This window comes from Scatophagus argus, chromosome 20 (genome assembly GCF_020382885.2).
Source record: "Scatophagus argus isolate fScaArg1 chromosome 20, fScaArg1.pri, whole genome shotgun sequence".
Classification (NCBI taxonomy): domain Eukaryota; kingdom Metazoa; phylum Chordata; class Actinopteri; family Scatophagidae; genus Scatophagus; species Scatophagus argus.
The window spans coordinates 15,605,358-15,624,302 of record NC_058512.1 but is presented as its reverse complement, the minus strand read 5'-3'; the positions used below and the strand labels follow the sequence as shown (position 1 = coordinate 15,624,302).

The following is an 18,945-nucleotide window of genomic DNA, read 5'->3' as shown; positions in this document are numbered from 1 at the left end:
CCAACCAGCATACTTTAAGGCCTTACATTTTCTTAATCCACAACAGATTAAATAATAGCCTAGTGAAAGAGGATCACTGGGAGTGATTTTAGACAATATTGTTAAATTTATTGTTAAACTCTTGTACTGTAATGTTTTCCTCATTTACATTACCTTTACCTGCCATTTTTGTTTGTTTTGAAAGTTCTCGGTTATCCATGGTCACATCTGGGTGAATCCCCTACACTTATTCATTTAATTACATCATTGAATGTCCTTTATCATTTTCATTGTGCTAATATATCTAACAAATGAACAGTTTTGACTGGCGACTACTTTTTAATTCACTTCGCCATAATTTGTTCCATTTTCTATTTAATTTATTTATTTATTTATTTTTACCCATCTGTGCATTCACTGAGTAGGTGCGGCGACGATAAAACAGCGAATTGCAATAAAGATCACATTTTTCCCCTTAAAACTAAAAGTCCCCGCTTTTATTCTGAAGGCAACGTCATTATACTGACGATCCGCATGCTTCCTAAAGTAAAGCATTCTGGTAGTTGTATTTCGAAGCAGACAGAAAGCAAAGGAAGCATTAGACAAGCTTCTTGTACAAAGGGAAAGACAGATTATCAAATAAAGTCTTTATTTCGTTATGTGATGTAAAACATGACCATACAGAGAGCAATATGTCACAATAAGTCACACTGAATGTCAACTAAACATTTAATATGGATAATGTTACTGAAAATGTTCTTAAGGTATTTCATCTATCATGTCTTTCATCTCATTTCATCCAACATCAATTCTCTACAAGCAAATGTTTTTGATACTCTAAAAATAATGAACAAATGATACTATTTACATAAAGAATCAACCTGCAGGGGGCTTTCATGGATCTCAAACATCTCAGAAATTCTGCTCCGACACTGAATAGATAAAATCTATATTTAGCATAGCTACATGTCAAGCGTTGCCTTTGCTTTTTTATGCAACACACTTAAGACATACTGGAATGTCTTAATGTTGCAGCACAACCGACTTCAAGTGCAGTAAAGGTCAGTGATTAGTCTAATATAAACTGATCCTTATTTGTTGACTGTGCCTTCACACAAATAAATTTGTGGGGTTCATTTGCAAAGGGGATGGGCAGAGTAAATGAAACACATGTAATATGTAATCCAATCCAACACAGCCGGCTTTACATATCATTTTATACTATAATACGGTGCAGTACGACGACAACACATTTGTCGAGTTTGACCACTAAATCTTTGTTGAAAGGCTGCACGATTGTTTTTACGTCTTTCCTGACATAAACTCAGACTCAAACATACCATATCTGCCTAACAGTAACAATGTTTGAAGATCCAAGCAGCTTTCAGGTTCAGGCGTGTGCTTCTGTCAACAACCGTTTAAAACACTTGTCTAGTGTCTTTTCTAGGCAGACTGAAATATGCATAAAAACTCCCATCTGGAAAACATTTTTGAATATAAAAAACAAAAATAAAATGGTGATTCATTACATATTAAACTTGTAGTTATATCCACAATGTGCTTCATTTCACTGTAACAGAGTTTCAGTGTACAGGCACACAAAAAGAACACAAAAAAAGCTGAAATTTCTTATATTTCATACAACCAAAAATTGGTCTGACTTTTCAATAAGAAAACTTGCATTCACATTTTTCATTGTGCTGGCACTGTACTCCAGTAAATTGGATTTGAAGTGAAAAAAGGACTATGACCAAGTGTATAGCAGAGGGCTTGTGATTGTGATTTTTGTACACAGTCCAACAAGTTTAGGTAACAGAGGTATAATGGAACAAATTAACATTACTCAATTCAAGTCAAAGTAATTATGTAATTGTAGTCATTTCAGTCATTATAAGTGTATAAACAGTCATCATTGTCCTGCTACATTAAGGTATACTTGGTGGAAATGTATATAAACCGAATCTGTTCCTTTGTTGTTCATCTGTTATAATGTGAGCACCCTAAAGCTCAAAGTCAAATGGAGTACAGAGCCACAAACAAAACTATTTCACCATCTTTCTGTTTTCTGACTGCACTGTATGTTGTTGCAGTATCTAAATGGTGCTTTCACTGCCTCCTTTCTTCTTCCCATCACGAGCTCGGACTAATATGAAGACCATGACCGCTGCCAGAAGGAGGACAAACAGAAAAATAAGCGTTCCCCACACTCCTGGGGTCAGGGCCTTCCTCAGACTCGGGGTCTCTGCTGGCAGCAAATTGCTCAAGCTGAGCATGTAGCCCAGAGCCCAACCCACTGACGCGTCTCCTGCCTGGAAGATCAGTAACTAGCAATTATTACAAGTTAGAGGAAAACGAATCTCTTTTGTTAAGTGACGATGATGTTCTCACCTTCTTCTGGAAGGAAATACGCTGAAACGACATCTCATCGAAGCCGTATCCTCTCAACATGAGAATCTTAACAAATATAGAGGAAGCACAATAGTCCTGCAAACGAGACTTTTGCTCTGGGGCAAGAAGCAGCATCTGTTACAACAACCAAGACTGTGTTAAAATATTTCAATGTAATTAAAACAAGTAAAACTAACAATGACAGTCATCCACCCAAATGTGAACGGGTGGATCGGTGACTACTGTTTTATGCCATATGCCACGCGATATTTATCAAGTATAATGTTCACCCCATATTCACCATCTTAGTTGAGCATGTTTGCATATTGCTAATTAGCAGTAAGTACAACTGAGGCGGATGTGAATGTTATTAGTTCTGTGGGTATTTAGATGAAAAGTTAAAGGAACACCAAATTTATTACAATTCAGTAACACAAATGTGTGTAACTAATCCCATCCAATCCATCTTTGGATATAAACAAACCTCAATGGATAAGTGAAATCCTTGAGCAGATAAGAAGTCAGGGTATCACTGAGGTCAGATTCCTCCTATGGGCACCATGAATGGTTGTACAAAATTTCATGACACTCTGTTGAGTAGCTGTTAAAATATTTCAGTGTGGACCAATGTAGTGCACTTATGCTGGTCGATGGCACTAATGTGGCTAAAAACAAGGGGTTTATAAATTAAAATTATTTATATATGCACAAAATTTAAATGTAGTATTAATAGCCCACCTTTCTTTTTTAATGTGACACACTAGCTACATGTTTGTTCAATTAAAATGAGAGTGGACATTGAGCTGAAACTCAAAATGCGTAACTAGGAGGTGTAGGCAGGCAGACATATGTATTTGCAAATGGAATAAATAAAAAGGCATTAATCCATTAAGAATGGTTTTAAAATGATTGCTTGATAAACTGTTAAAAAATCAACAGAAATGTAAATTGTGCAGGTGGCACACTTCAGCCTTCGTACACTGAAGCACTCCGCATATGCATGAACATACATGCACAGACAAAAATGACGCATGAATAGAAATAATAGCGAAAGAACAGTACCTGTTTGAAAGTCATCATGCACACAGCTTTGACTGCCTCCTCTAGTTGTGAAGGGGTGCTCACAGTGACTCCAGTAATACGCTGCAGGAAGGAGTGAATGTAGAAGAATGCAGAGAACGCCTGATAACACAGAAAGAGGAGAGAATACAAAACTCAGACTGGGGCTTTTACAAGTGCATAGAACATAATTATCCATAAGAGCAATAGAATGACATAATAGTTTTAGTATAATGTTTTTCTTAGCACTTTGAGACCATATTGTGCTTGTTTTAGTGCCTTTACACAAAATCACAACACAAATTTCAGTGTAGTTATTGTGTCCAATTCTGCTCTTTAGTTACAGTAATTCTTATACTGTCCCAAGGCTGGGCCAATAAATAAATGAGCCATTTCAAGTTTATATTGATCCATTCATTCATTTGCTCACCTAGGCCTACTGTACTTTATTAAAATGTGGAGGAACGTGTATTTTTAACTTATTGTACTTGATGCTTTTCCTCCACTAAATTTCAGAAAAGAATATTGTAATTTGCAGTCCACTATATTTACATTACATTTATTTACTTTGCTGCAAATATTTTTACCTGAGTATATTTCTGAATGCAGGGCTTATACTCGTGAATGAGTATTTTCACATTGTGGTGGTCCTACTTTTTACTGCAGCACAGATGTCACATTTTGTGCTCACAGGTTCCAAATTATAGTGTGAAACTTTAAATCACTGCTGGTCCAAATGCAAGTGTACAGTATCTTGCCACCAGTGTGAATAACCCCCTCCTGTCATCTACTCCTTCCTGCTGTTCTTACCACAAAGCTACCGGTGACATTTGGCTGGAAGACTTTATCAAAGGAGCACCGGGAGAAGGGGCAGCTGTCAAAGGAAAAGATCTCGGACACATTGCCCAGACAGTGTTCATAATGTCCGCTGCCTTGTACCGTCAGGGAGGCCTGGGAGTTGTAGGAGCTGGGTTTGTAATTTGCTGTACACGGAGAGTTGAATATGCTGTTCAACTTTAAAGTTCTACTGTGGCCTGCAGGATAGCATGGATGAGTGACTGACCCAGAGTAACTCTGAGACTGAAAGAGGGAGAGAGAGAGAGAGATGACACATTTCACCCATATTGGCACACCTGATTTCACTGGAAGATTATAACAAACATGTGGTCTGATATGTTGATCCAGAGGTAACATGTTCCCATACTAAACACACCTCTGTCCACCAGAGAGCACTGACAAGTTTATATTTCAGCTGTGAAATGTTTGCTGTTGCTAAGTGGTTATGTGTTTACCGCTATCTCTCTTTTTTCAGTCTCTATATATCGTTTTAAGTATCTGCTTCAGATGCAGTATAGATTACAATACAGAAATCATAAATATAAGATTTGAAATCTGCATGTGCATAGAAACAAATTGCACATTTTACAGTTCATAAAACTGTGAGTTATACTGACATCCATTACTGTGGAGCTATGAAGGTGTATATGATCTGGTTTATTCTGGCTCTAAACACAGAGAAGACACTATCTTTGAGCCTTTTAATGTAACATCTGGATTGTGAGCAGACCAGCTGTCCTTCTGATGTTGTCTCAGACTCAAGGTGTTCCCTCTCTCCGGTGTTATAAAATAAATACTATAAAAGAGCTCGCCATGTTACACTACCTTCGCTACGTGAGCCAGCAGTCTCTTGAGGACCTGGTCCTGCCCGTAGCACAGGAAGCTGTGTGTGTACAGAGAGTATTCCTGGTCGTAGAGACGCAACTTTATCATGTCGCGCTCGTCTTCTACTTCCTCCTGAGTTGCAAACGTTATCTGGGTGGACGCTCCGCCGAAATCAAGCGCTCCCACTGTGGGCCTGCCGGGGCTGAACCAGTGACCCACGAAACCATACTGCAAAGAAATGAGGGTAAGAAGATATCTTCTCCACTAACAAGGCAAGAACAAGCAGCCCCCTCTCACACAAGAGGATTTACTGTACGATCACTGGGGTTGAAGAGGCCACTAGGTGTCATCAGTCACCCTCCAAACTAGCTTTAAAAAGCTTTTAAGAACACCTCCAGTCAGATCATCTTTGCAGCAACTGAATGCAAAAGCTGGACAAACATTTGAATTATCTGATAGGAGATGACCCTAAAGCATCCTGATTCATTACAACGGTCCTCGTCTGTCTGCTGTTGTAGTACACTGATTAAACAAGGAAAGAAAAAAAACTAGCAGCCTGCTGAAAACAAATACTTCATAAAAGTTATGGTACCTTAATGAAGTTCTCTAAGAGATAGTTGACAGTGACCCAGCCGTACGCCCCCTCCTGCTGACCGCTCAGTATTGCAGCCCCTTGGTAGTTGAAAGGGTAGGACTGGATTTTGTGGCCCACTTCCTGCAGAATCTGAACCGACTGCTCCTTGTTGGAGATTCTGGTTTGGTGAAACAAGACGCCATTTTTCACTAAATTGTGGCGGCAACAATAACACCAGACTCCACAAAAGCCCTGAAGTGGCTTGAGTCTGACAGATGAAGAGGACATAATCATTTGACATTTTAAATATGTTTAATAGTTTTTGTGCCTGCCTTTATACACACATATTTTGATCTGTAAATAATTTGTGTTCTTTCATCCAAACCATCCTATGCATGCAACAATTCACATGTACGAATGTCAAAATGTCCAAATTCGAAAGATTTTGTCATGTCAAGTAGACATTTTTTGTCCAAATCCCATCAACACAACTGCTAAATAAAGCAGCAGGTTAAGAGAAGGCCTGAGCTGAAACCAGCGTCGATCAATGAGACTGTTAGTTGATTTTTACATTAATGCCAAAATTTTATGAGTGCAGAGGGATGTTTAGAATTCACAGACAGATCAAAATAGGCAGGCTGTTCACTCAGACTGCAGCTTGTGGACACGTTTGCACTGAGAAAATGATTTATATATCCACCTTCGACTAAGCTACTGGGCAGCTGTTTTCTAATGTATATTTGCATAAAATCAAACATCACCCACTCTGGGCTCTCAACTCCACACATGACTAGTTAGTTCAGTTCAGTTTCCACTTATTATAAAATTAACCATACTGTGACAAGGCTAGTAGAGTTTTAATGTCATGTGTTGGCCAATATTTGATTGTATTCCGTCATTTGAATAAAGAAATTATGAGTTTCTACATTTGCTCACCTATTGAATGAAATGAATGAATATTGCAGGAACAAATTGCAAGAAGTATTGAAGTATGGTTTGTGTCTGTGCGTATAGATGATAAGGTCACTGTACGATGTTCCTGTCTTGGTTAATTCACAGATAGAGTTGTTATTTCTTGTTTTTAGCTGACATTTCTACGTTTTATTGTTATTACTGCAGTTGCCGTTGTATATCCTTCCTTGCTATTATTAGATTTTTGCCATTTTATTGTTTATATTGCTGATTATCATTCATGCCAGGCTTGTCTTCTTGCTATTTGTTTCATAGCCCGTATGAATTGAATGAATTCAGAGCATTGCTTTAAAAGAACTTTGTGCTCAGTCAGTTTTCTCTGAATACACAACGGCAGATGATAATGCACGAGGTAAATAATCATTTTACTGTGGATGATTTTTGTTTTATTATTTGCACAGAACAGTTCCAGAACTATAACAGTGGTGAGGCACTGCATGTGACAGAAAAACACACACACACACACACGCAGACTCACTGCAGAAGCCTCATGCCAGCTGTGGCTCCCAGGTACACAGGTGTGAGCTGGTGTCTTTCTTTGGGGATGTCCCTCACTGCCTGGTCAAGACATGCCTCTAAGCTCAGCCCGGCTTTTCCCCGCTGGCCTGCATAGCTGGAGATTCCTCCTCCTGGTTGAGAGATGAACACGATCAAAATACACAAACATGTGACTGCATAATAGACATGCAGAGTCTTGTTGTCGTGTTAGCACAGAAGTGTGTTAGCTTGTAGATCACACCCACATGACTGGAAAAGTCCCAGCCGTCTGGAAAAAAAACTGCATGACTGTTGATGAATATGTTGGTTTTCTTGATTCAATGTATGTATACAGTATATTAATATATTAGTTACTCCTTAGAGTAACTAGAAGTCCATGGTGAAAAGATGTGAGGAAACAAATATTACACATATTTAAATAATCTTGCAGCATTTCAATAGTCTGATTTCAGTTAAGTGGATGAGTTTGTAATTTTGTATATTTCTTTCAAAGACATTCATCTAAAGATCAAAGTCTGACCAGAACATTTATGAACAGTTATGAAACATGACTATGTAAACACCATGTTCATGCCTAACTGGGGGGAAAAAGTGTTGTTTATCCAAGTCAAAATTTGGCCGTACAGGATTGGCAAAGAGCTCAACTCTGACTCATTCCTGATTCACAGCTGCCTCAGACAAATAATCACTGTGACGTGCGTGATAATACAACCTCTTCACAGGAAAACAGCTTCCTTGTTATCATATCATAATCACAATATGAAAAATCTTTAAAAAGGTGTGGGATTCCAGTTCATCATCTAAACTGATTTACTTTAATTACCTCAAACAATAGAATTTATGGATTTTAATTGTGACTTAAATTGTGATGTTGGATATTGGAAGTGATCAGTATTACAAGGTCTCCCCCAGAAACCAAAAAATTATCAAGAATGTCTATAGGCTATAAAAAATTTTCCGTCAACCGTCGCACAGCAGACTTCTCCTCTGTCCATTTGTAGCCTTCCAACACATTCTGGTTGTGCTGCATTTTGGGGAATGGGGCAACATGTTGAAGTTGAGGTCTGAGCTACTTTATGCCAATCAGAAAATTGCAGCATGAGCTGCCACCTCTGGAAGCATCTGAAAACCTTTTAAACTAACTTCTAGAAAGTTTTCAAACAAGCTTCCACGTCGGTCTGGTTTGATAAAATGATGATACTTACCATTAACATGACATTCACTGTGCTGGGTGACCACCCCTGTGCCATTTTGCTTGTCTGCTGGCCACTTGTAAATATACAAAGCTGTGTGTGAAGATCCGGCATCCAAGACAATCCCATACTGCAAAAGGGTAAAAGACAGAAATAAATCAAATAAGTTAAAAATGGTGAAGGGGGTTAAGGATAGAGAGAGCTACGCATTTCCAAAAGATGCGCTGACAGCTTTGAAAACGGGAGTCTGGTCAACAAGCTAAAACACCATCGAGAGTTTAAGAGCGTGGCTGTGTCACCTGAAGTTTGGCTTCTGGATGGCATTTGCCTCACATTACACACATGTGGTGGACAGACACTGATTGCATTGCTTTTATCTATAAACACTAAGGACTTTTAATATTCCATATCTTTGCCTGTGTGTTTTCTTATTTGACTTCTAAAGTAAGAAATGAGATAGGAAATAAGAAGAGAGATAACACCGTTTCACAATTTAAGTGTCTTATTCCTATGGCTCTTTTCTGTGAGTACAAGAACATGTTAGTGAAGTTTAACTACCACTGCTTATCATAAAATGTATTCAAAGTTGGAAAAACTTTTTTTTAACTCATTTATTATAATAGTTTTATTAACCCTATTGAAGCAAATTGTTTTTGGCTGCAGTCTATATAGCATGTTGTGTTGATTCAACAAATTCCCACGCTCACTATTTGCTGGTTCCCTTATGCTCATTTGGCCAAATAATTCCACCAATCCACTTTTGCTGCTATGTCGATGGAGTACAACTTTATGGGTCTGTAAGATCAGGGACTGACAGTAATCTGATGGGCTTAAAGAACTGTTGAACAGACAGCACTTCCTCTATAGTGCCAGAGATCTAGGAGTGATCTTTGATTGCAATTTTCACTTTGATTTCCAAGCCAATAAATAAGCACAGTCCTTACAAAGCTCTCATTTGGATAAAGTTATGCATGCCTCCATCTTACGTCTAATAATCCTGACCATAGAATACAACTACTGTATATTACAACAATTTTTATGTCTGCTTTGATGCCTGAGAGGAAACATTCAGAATGTGTAGAGATCCGACCATGCAAAAGAGTATGTGAGTGACAAGCCAAAGGAAAACGGCCTCACACACACTAAGACAAATCCATGTGCAGAAATAGATACGCGTGCACATGCTCATCTGTTCTCACTCAGGCATTTGAGAACACACAACTTCTCAAATCAGCACAACAGGTGAACAGTAATATCATGTGGAAGCTGTGCCAAGTTATTTCTCATAATATTTTCTCATTACTGCTGTGCAGTCACTTGTGAGGACCCGCGTCCAACACTTGCCAAAAACACAGAGGGGCTCTAATGATGTGCTTTGTCCTTTCATATAATAAACTATGAGAACAGTTGCACTTATCTCCCTGCAGAATGTACGAAAACCCCTTTTTGTGTCCTTTTTGTTACTGAGTGAAAGCATGGCTACACTGTAGTGAAAGAGGAACCATGGGATATTTAGCCAAAATGAGTGAGCAGAGGGGACAGAGGCTGGGGTCGGCCTGTGAAGTAATCCTGCTCTGAATGCCAAAACAGCACAGCACTACAGTTTGTCTTTCACGTTTTTCAGTTGAGGTTTTTTTTTTTCGTTTTTTTTTTACAATTATTAGCTACAAGGTTAAATAAATACAATACAACAAACCTTGTTTCAGCTTCAGTTTTCACATTAGTAGAATACAAATAGTATGAACAATTCTAGTTCTTTTGTTGCAGTGAGGCAACTATAAAGTTTATCAGAATTGTAGTCATGAAATCATCTGAGTGCATATTACTGTTCTCTTGATAAGCACACGACATGTTCAGCTACAGCTAACAGTCACCAGTGTTTTCAATAGTAATAAAATCTGTTTGCGGTTTGAAAATGAAAATGCAAAGTCCATTTAATTTCATACAAATAGAGGTTGTTTTTGAGATGCCTCAATGATTTTGCACATAAATTTCAAATGTAATTTGTAATCAAATCAGCCCAAACTTGGAGTTTTGCATGTGTATAGGTGTGCAAGTTAAGCTTGAAAGTGGTTTATATAATGGTGTTTAAATGGATATACGTTGTAATTCAATATGAAGGAGGTTACTTGAATTACCTCACCTGACACATTCAGTTAGCCAAAGTTTGAAGAAGATGACAAAGACATTTTTGAGGCAGTCCAGAGTCCGGAACCAGAATTTTTTTGAATTGGTAGACATCTATAATATCAAAGTTTTCATGGCAAAACAGATCCTGTAAAATACTGGATAGGATTAGGAAGCTTTACCCCTATACATACATCTTGGTCAAAGAAAATTGTATTAAATTCAAATGATCCATAAAGTGTGAATCATGTGGCATGAAGATGAATTATTTTAAATCAGATCACAATTATTACATCAAGAGCATAAATTATTAAATCGTATGCACACATTCTTTATGCATAATGACACCCCTGGGACTCCAATTATTTACACTTATAATCTGACCAAGTATTTTTCTCAGTATTTCCAGTCTTTGACTTCCATGTCTTCAAGTTCATCAGCCGCAACAGAGAATATAAAACTAATACGAGATGGATGCAACTCTTAAACGTAGCGGGGAAAAACAAATAGGAGTAAATGACATCCAAGCAGCTATAGTGTTGCAGAATCCTCTAGTGCCTCAGATTCCTGTGTGACACCTTTCTGCTACCGGTGCGCACGCTGCACAACACAGCTTTGGTTACAACATCCCGACAGGTTAACACGCTGACCAACGCCGATCCAAAAATACCCGACAGAGTCGACCTTACCATGAACCCCGGAGGCTCCTGAATGTCTTCAGTGGGGATAGTCAGGAGCAGGATTGCAACAAGTCCAAACACCAGCAGCGCGATGGGGACGACAGGATGAACTGAGCGCTGAGCCATGAAGCGAAAGTGAGAAGTGCAGCTCTGCTCTGCGCCCGCTGGAAATGTGAGCGTTGACTTAATAGCAGCTAAGTGGAAGAAGTGGCTGATGGCGTCCCGCTGGTCGGACACAGCCTGCCTGTGGTTTACGCTTCACCTGCTGCCTGCCTCCTGTTTTACATTTCACTTGAGCTAGCAATGCCTGACCTGAATTTATGTTTCGTACGCAGCCAAGTTCTCCTCCGTGCGTCTGAAACCTTCTTTCTCGGTCAGTGAATGAAAGCAGCTCCAAGGCTACTGGTGCCATGTAGGGAAAAATGTTTTCATTATGGCCAGAGCTGGTAGAGAAACTGCTGCTCATTCACATTCAACGGTTGCTCAGGTCGGAGCTACAGTATAATCTCCACCTTATCTTACATAACAGGGAGAGGAAAGAAAAATAGCATGTTTCCTAATTATTCAGTCATCAATGGGAAATAACAAGGTGTGGCCTAAACTGGCACAGGTCCAGATTATGGGCTTGAAGAGCTTCAGAGCTGGTTGTTGTTTTTGTCCAGTGGGCCCATTTGCATCTGAATGGGTGTAGCTTAAAACCTGACTTGCAAATGTCATCCTCATGTAAAGACCTGAGTGAAGCATGGAAACCAAGTTTGCGCCCAAGCTCTATACTCTTTTTGTGCATATACTTTTTAAAAGTCTATTCTTGCTGAAATCCTGTTCAGATGGTGTCTAAATTTAGCAGAATATATAATGAGTTGTTTTGAAGGAGCTTCTAAATATTGCACTTGAACTATTCTTGTTGTTGTTATCTAAGTCGCTATTTTTATTGTCGTATCCTTCACTACAGGGTAGTATCAAATTTTTCCCTCTCCCAATATTATGATATAAAAATACCAATCATAAAAATTCCTGTGCCATGGCAGACAAACACGCACTGCCATTGGAAAGAATCACTAGCACATTTAACCATTATCATAACTAAACTTGACCCATTGTCAGTATTATTGCTAGCAGATAGTATTAGGGCAGTATTGTGTGTCGTTTGTCCAGGTGGTGTTGTTGTACCCACAGCAGAAGCCATTGATCGATTTCCACTAATAGATACATACATATAACCTATATCACACAGTCTTCATCAGTAACTTCAGCTATCGTGCAAACATAGTTGTTAAAGATGTCCAGGTTTTTCTGGACTCTTTCACAACTTCTCTTAAAACTGAGTTCATTTATTTATTTATTTATGTATTATGAACAAATTGTCAAGCTCAATTTTAAAGGGGTACTCCATTTATTTAGTAAACCCTCCATTCCCCATAATGCAACTCGAGCCTCCCTACCCAATAAATGCATACATCTTTTAAAGTTCACTACTCCAGGTTGTGACACAGGCTGTCTGATAAAAATGTGTAGTTTCTAAGCTCAAGACTTTAGAAATCTTCCTCCAGAGCCACAGAGATGATACAACCACGCTGCGTATAAAGATGGAGGTAGGAAGAATGACGTCATTGATCCGTTTGTATGAGAGCCATTTTGAAACCCAAAGATTTTTCTTCATATCACAAAGGCTCCTTTGAAAAGGTCCTTTATTTGTCTTGGTGTGGAGGATTTAGTGGCATCTAGTGGTGTGGTTACAGATTATAACCAGCTGAACACCCCTCGTCTCGCCCTCGCTTATGGGCTTTCATGAAAACATGAAAAGGACAAAAGATCCTCTCAAGCCAGCAGTGGTGTAGATATAAAAGGCTCATTCCAAAGTAGAGCATTCATGGAGTCCCACAGTGGCCACAGAATGAAAAAAAAATGTGTGCATGCATGCAGACAAGTTTCACTTTGTTTCCACATTTAGATTAACTGGTATATTACATACTGTATATCATAAGCAAAGGTATATACAGAGACCCAGCACAGTGGACCAGCTTTATCACAGTGTTGAGAAATGGGAAACTTTCAGTAAATTTTCCAAGTAAAGTTCTCATGCTAAAACTAATGGCAAGAAGTAGATTAAGTAAGTGTTTATATGGACTCAGAGAGCAACTGCTAATAGAAAGAAAATTCCAATGAGAAATATTGATTGATGAAGGTCAGATTTGATACTGTATGTTGTTATATCAACTGAAACGACCCATTCAGAGTACAGCGGTATGATTGTTCATGTGAGGTGTTTGTTTGGACAGTCTAAAGTTGCAAATGAAAAAAAGACCCTGAAGTGAAATTGAATTTATTGTGTCGATTATTCTGACAAATGGAGAAGAACAAAAACACACTGGCTGCTTCTCCTTCCATCCAGGACCAGCGACATAAATCAAACTGCAGCTATAAATCACATCTTCCTTGCGGAGAACCAATCAGCACTCGGAGTCACATTAATCTCCCTGACAGAGTGTGACAGAGTGTCCTCTGTGATCAGGACAGAGAGTCAGTGGACCAGAACAAATGTCTCACCTGACAATATGCTGTGACCCGCCTCTGCTTCTACAATGTATGTTGTTAATTAACAATGACAGCTATGATGTAATTAATCACGACGCTCATAAATTTAATTAAAGATTGTACTGAGTGTGACAGTGACTGTGTGGGTGCTATGTTCCACTGGGGTCACCACTGGTATCAATTATGTCGAAAGTTCATTTGTAAGTTGTAGAAGTGCTGTACTACAAATATTTTACTCACTCTTAATGTGCAGTGATAATAATTTGTGTTGAAATGATGAGCAAAATAATCCTGAAATTCATGAGGAAAAAAATGCCTTAGCAGCATTTTGGTAATCATTTAAATGTCCAATATGTAGGAATTAGGGGGATCTACTGTAAGGAAATGAATATAATATACATAATTATGTTTTAATGAGTGTATAATCACCTGAAATAAAGAACTGTAGTAGTTTCGCTAACTTAGAATGAGCCTTTTATATCTACAGAGGGAACAAGTCCTCTTCTGCAGATTCACATGTCCATAGTCCAGAAAAAACAAAGTATTAACACTGGCTCTAGAGAAGGCCTTTTGTGCATTTCATCTTTAGTGTCCACCATGCGATGAGGGTGTGATGAAGTGTTCAATTGACTGTAAAGTGCAACCACACCACTGGTTGCCTCTAAATCCCACATACTGGATCTTTAAAAATCTGGGTCATTTATTGAGGAAAACTGCCAAACTCCAACTTCTCAAATTTGAGCGCTGACCATTTTTATAAAAGTATTAATTGGATTTGTTTTTTGTTTTGGATTGTTGGTTGAAAGAAAATGTTTTTAGGATATCATTTTTTCTGTATTTTCCCACATTTTATAGGCTATACAGTTAACTGCTTAATCACAAATAAAAGAACAAACAAATATAGAGATTAACTGATAATGTAACTGGCTACAGGCCTAAAAATAACAATCATACGACTGTTTAGACTTGGCAATGTAGGTATGTTTTATTTACAGTTGTATAAACAAGATGAGTCAATGCAAGATCTTTTCTGGAAAAGATAAGAAAAACAAGTGATTCGTCCCATAAGTGGTTTTATGTGAGCATGTTTGTGTGTGTGTGTGAGAGTGTGTGTATTGGTCCATGCCCATGTTGTGTTTGTGTAACTATAGTTCAAAACATTCTGAGCTGCAGTTGTAATACAAGCACAGTGCAATCTCCTGAAGCCTATCTACACTGAACCAAACTCTATTTACAGTTCATTCAACTTAAGTGCTGCACACAGCTCAGCTAACTGTATCTCAGCAACAGCAGGCATCCAGAAACAAACCAAAGCACTGACAGTAACACGTAAGCATGCATAGGCTGGAATGAGATCATGATCAAAAGCAAACTCTCGGTTCAAGTTTAAAAACCAAATTCTGTTTTAGCACTTTAGCACTTATTTCCCTTATAAGGAGTTTGAAGATTTGTGTGAAGTTAAAACAACTTAAAGTGGAGAAGATAATATTGCTGACTGATGTTGCAGTGGTTCAGTTCTAGTTTCTTGGTGCATGGAAAGCTTTTGTTTAAATGTTTGGGAAAACCGTCAGCATAAAGTGCTACGCAGTGCCAGACACCAGAAAAAATGTGATAGTCTTTTCAACAAACAGCAGTGGTTTCTCAGCTCCAGAAAATGGGAAACGGCCTGTTTTCGCATCTAACCAAGACCTCCATACAAGCTCACAGGCTGAGCCATGCTTTCAATTCACTCGGGTTCCTTCGTGTAAAAGTTCCCCGGCGCTGCGCAGGAAGGAAGTTTTACATGAAAGACCGAGTGCTGGTTGGGTGAAAAACCTGGCCCTTTGATGCAACCCCTTGCAGACTGGAAATGAGAAAGACTGCCGCAGAAGGAGAGAGGAAGATCGAAGGCGTCCCCAGGCGCGACATGGCTTACAGCTGAGGTCTCACATGTGTCTGGACGGAAAAACAACAGCCTTGCTGAAGTCTTTCATCAGACTGCAAATGAATCCGTGAGTTCATGTATTCAACCTGCTTATACCTCTTGCTATTAATAGCAGTAGTAAAGCTTAACAGATTTTCTTTAAGAAACTGAGTTCTTACTAGAAAAAAACATGCATTTGTCAGATTCGTACAAAATTAAAGGGGAAAAAGATAAAGTACAAGATCTGGCGTATAGTCTTCAAAATTACAATAAGCAGTTTCATCATTCAGATACATAAAGCTCTTAAGCTCATACAAGCACACACATGCTTCCATTACCTTCACTGACAGATAAGATTAGTCCTATCCTCATCAGGATTAGTGCTTCCAAATGAAATTAACTACCTATTGTATCTTATCTAAAATCCTTAAAAGTGTTGATAAAAACACAGGTAGTGTCTACTAAAAAACACTTGATATCCATTGAACCTTACAGTACATTTTGTATTGCAGTGTATATTGTTAAGAAAAACTAAATATTACTACGGCATCTAAGCCCTAATTGAAAGTGATATGTTCATTATTTGAACCAAAACTAGCTTATCCATTTACCAAACTAAACCCGGCTTGCTAAATACAGCAGGTCAGGAAATCTGAAAGTAGTTCACATCAAACATTAAGTAAACTTCTGTGAGTAAAAGGACAAAAACAAGGTTAAATAAGTTAGCTAATAACATACAGAAGGAAAAGATTGTATATGTGTCAGATGGGTTCTTCTGTGCATGCTCAGGGAACCTACAAACATCTAGCGCCAGGTAATCCTGACTTTTAAAAAAGGTGCAAGTTCAGTGTTTTTCAGCCACTTCTTCAGCAAGCAGTTTCCTCAAAAGCTCCGTGTGCAGGCGGTGAAACGAATGCTTCGGCTTTTGACGGCGAAGGGAACGAGGAGATGGGCTCTCCGTTCCTCTCCATTCCTCTCCACTCCAATCCTTTCTCGTCTCATTTCCTCTCTCCTCGGGAAGGGAACGTTTCCCTCTCTTTACACCACAGTGCTGACAGACGGGTCAGACAAGTTGAGTTGGCCCGTGATGTCAGTGGGTGGGTACTGCTGCAGAGGTGAAGAAAAATGGAGGGAAGAAGGAAGGGAGAGATAACACGGTGTCATTTCCTGACGAGAGCAGCATTTGGCTTTTTGTTTCTTTTTTTTTTTTTTTTTGGTAACACTAGCGTGACTATCTTAACATTTTTACTTTTTGAAATTTCAAGAACACCTGTGCTTCATTTCTGCAGAAATTTTGAAGCACATGGGTTCACTAACCCCTTTCAGGCACACCTTAGTTTTGTTGTTTTGTTTTTTTTTTTGCTGAGTGTCTTCAGGTTGGATTTTCGTAAAGCAGTTTGGTTGTGCCTGAGATGGGCTAGTTGGGAGCAGAAGAAAGGGCCTGAGTTTAGACAACAGCTAATTTGAATTAGGCATCATTTTTTTAGAAGTGCAACTTGAATGATAATTTCTAGCAGTGAGCTAAAATTGACAGCTCATTTATGTCACAGTATGCGTTAGGCCAGACTTTGATTTTAGCAGCTCTGGAGGAGAAGGTTTAATTCAAATTGCTGTTGTGTCAGACTCTTACGTCCAGTCCCAGCTTCACTGTGCTTCTTTTAAAGCAGAGTGCATTGAATTGTAGGCATCTACAGTGCTGAGAGGGAAAACAAGATCCCGATACCATGCAGGTGCTTAGTTGCTATGGCAACAGTGATTTTGCTTTTGGCTGAGTGTTCTGAGTGTGTGGACTGACAGCAGTAAGCCATATTTTTACAATGCTGAGGCTGCTTTTTGTGCCTATGAGAGGAAACCTGGTGAAAGAATAATTCATTAAACATTGTAAATAAAACTTGAGACATCCTTTTTTGTGGAGTAGCCTCATGTTTTGGAACACAAGGAGAATGGGTGGAGCCATAACATCTGCTTTATGTTCTTTATAGTCCAACTGATTTCCAACATGCCAGTCATAATATTGACTCACAGCACTACGTTGGAAAAACCTGTTTCATAGCGTCCAATGTCCAATAAAACATTGTTTCTGTGTAGAGTAAATGAATCACAAATGAATACTGTACTGCAGGGCCAAAACAGGAAAGAGTCTTGCCTCGATGCGTTCATTTCATATGTACATTTTGCCTTTCTAAATTGATCGAGACCTTAGGATAGGAAGTGCCTCTCGTTTCAAGCTGATAGAGCCAATACATTCAAGCATGTGAGCTTCAGAAGCTGTTACGATGCAACTACCATGCTGACAGATGGGGAAACATCCAGACCGAATCGTGAAATGTTACATTTTCTAAACAGAGTGGATGTTCCTCATCCCCTTGACCCACGAGTTGCATCATCATATGGCTTACGGCCCCCATTTGGGTCTCCTCATGTCTTGTACCTTGAGGGCCTGCTAACAGCGCACCCTACTGGGGTCAAGTGGACCAGCAAAAGAGAGACACTTGACTGACATCACAACCACAGTTAATGGTTATAAAGCTACTTATTTAATCCGGTTATGGTGATTCTTCTTAATAGATGGCACAGCTACAGATATTATTTCTACTTCTTGTTACTACAGCTATGACAATTACAGTCATTGACATGCTTGCAGAGGGAGAGAGGAGCAGTGTGGCATGTGGGTGAGGGACACTGACACTTAAGTCCATTGATATCCATTAATATAAAAGAAGAACATTTATATAAAATCAAAATAATGGTCAAAGACTGAGGATGGCAAATCTTTCAGTGGGAGCATCTTTTTTGGTTACACTAAATCCTGTTTTATTTTTCCACTTTGAGCCATTTGTTTCCCCACTTGGGCTCCAAAACCAGCATCCGAGCCCTCACACAGACATATTAACAATGGCGATCCCACTCTTCTTCTCTTCAAACGACACCAATTCTACTGAGAAACCTCCAGGGGAGAGTAAGGGTGATTCGGTTCAATGCAGAAACATCCATAAAAAAAGACAGTTAAAACAAGAGAAAGAGAGAAAGACAGGAGATCAAATTAAAACACACACAAAAAAAAACCATTGGCTTTGCGACCCGTTAGCTTAGCTTCCATATGCTACATCTCCCCTGAGAAACACATTCAAAATACAATGTTAGTACAGCAGCCTTTCTGTGAAGGGGTCTGCGCTATCTCCAGGGATTATTGCTGAGACTCATGCCGGATTTGGTCAGCAACCAGCTATGTCTGGTGGAGCAGCTGGGCACAAATGACTGCAGGTCACTGGTCAGTGAACTCCAAGCTCGCGGAGTACAGTGAACTCAACTGTGAAAGAGTGGAGAAAACCTGACACTCTCATTGTGCTGCAACAAAGGAGTCAAGCAAAGGTG

The 18,945-nt window shown here is 39.1% G+C and overlaps 2 protein-coding genes across 7 annotated transcripts in view; both read right to left on the bottom strand.

Moving 5' to 3' along the window:
- Positions 1-611: 611 nt before the first annotated feature.
- Positions 612-11,773, bottom strand: entpd2b (ectonucleoside triphosphate diphosphohydrolase 2b). Its single transcript, XM_046375970.1, has 9 exons — positions 11,142-11,773; positions 8,338-8,455; positions 7,113-7,263; positions 5,681-5,840; positions 5,089-5,316; positions 4,237-4,506; positions 3,430-3,549; positions 2,368-2,502; positions 612-2,288 (listed from the first exon to the last, which is right to left on the bottom strand). Exons 1-9 carry the CDS (start codon positions 11,256-11,258, stop codon positions 2,073-2,075), a joined length of 1,515 nt encoding a protein of 504 aa, XP_046231926.1. The 5' UTR covers positions 11,259-11,773; the 3' UTR covers positions 612-2,072.
- Positions 11,774-14,584: 2,811 nt separating this feature from the next.
- grin1a (glutamate receptor, ionotropic, N-methyl D-aspartate 1a) overlaps positions 14,585-18,945 on the bottom strand; it is a 30,265-nt gene continuing 25,904 nt past the window's right edge. For 2 of the 6 annotated variants that reach the window (XM_046375798.1, XM_046375799.1), the window contains one exon: positions 14,585-16,677. In XM_046375798.1, the coding sequence (XP_046231754.1) occupies positions 16,609-16,677 (69 nt within the window). In that variant the 3' untranslated portion in view covers positions 14,585-16,608. The remainder of the gene's footprint in view (positions 16,678-18,945) is intronic. The other 4 variants (XM_046375800.1, XM_046375804.1, XM_046375801.1 and 1 more) reach the window with 3 other exon arrangements.

What these genes read in the sequence shown, in the direction of transcription:
- entpd2b (XM_046375970.1), bottom strand. Translation starts at nt 11,258, where the DNA reads ATGGCTCAGCGCTCAGTTCATCCTGTCGTCCCCATCGCGCTGCTGGTG. An exon ending in TGCTGGCTCACGTAGCGAAG is followed by an intron (nt 4,507 to 5,088) that starts GTAGTGTAACAT and finishes TCCCTCTTTCAG; the next exon opens with TCTCAGAGTTACTCTGGGTC. An exon ending in ATGTCACCGGTAGCTTTGTG is followed by an intron (nt 3,550 to 4,236) that starts GTAAGAACAGCA and finishes CTGTGTTATCAG; the next exon opens with GCGTTCTCTGCATTCTTCTA.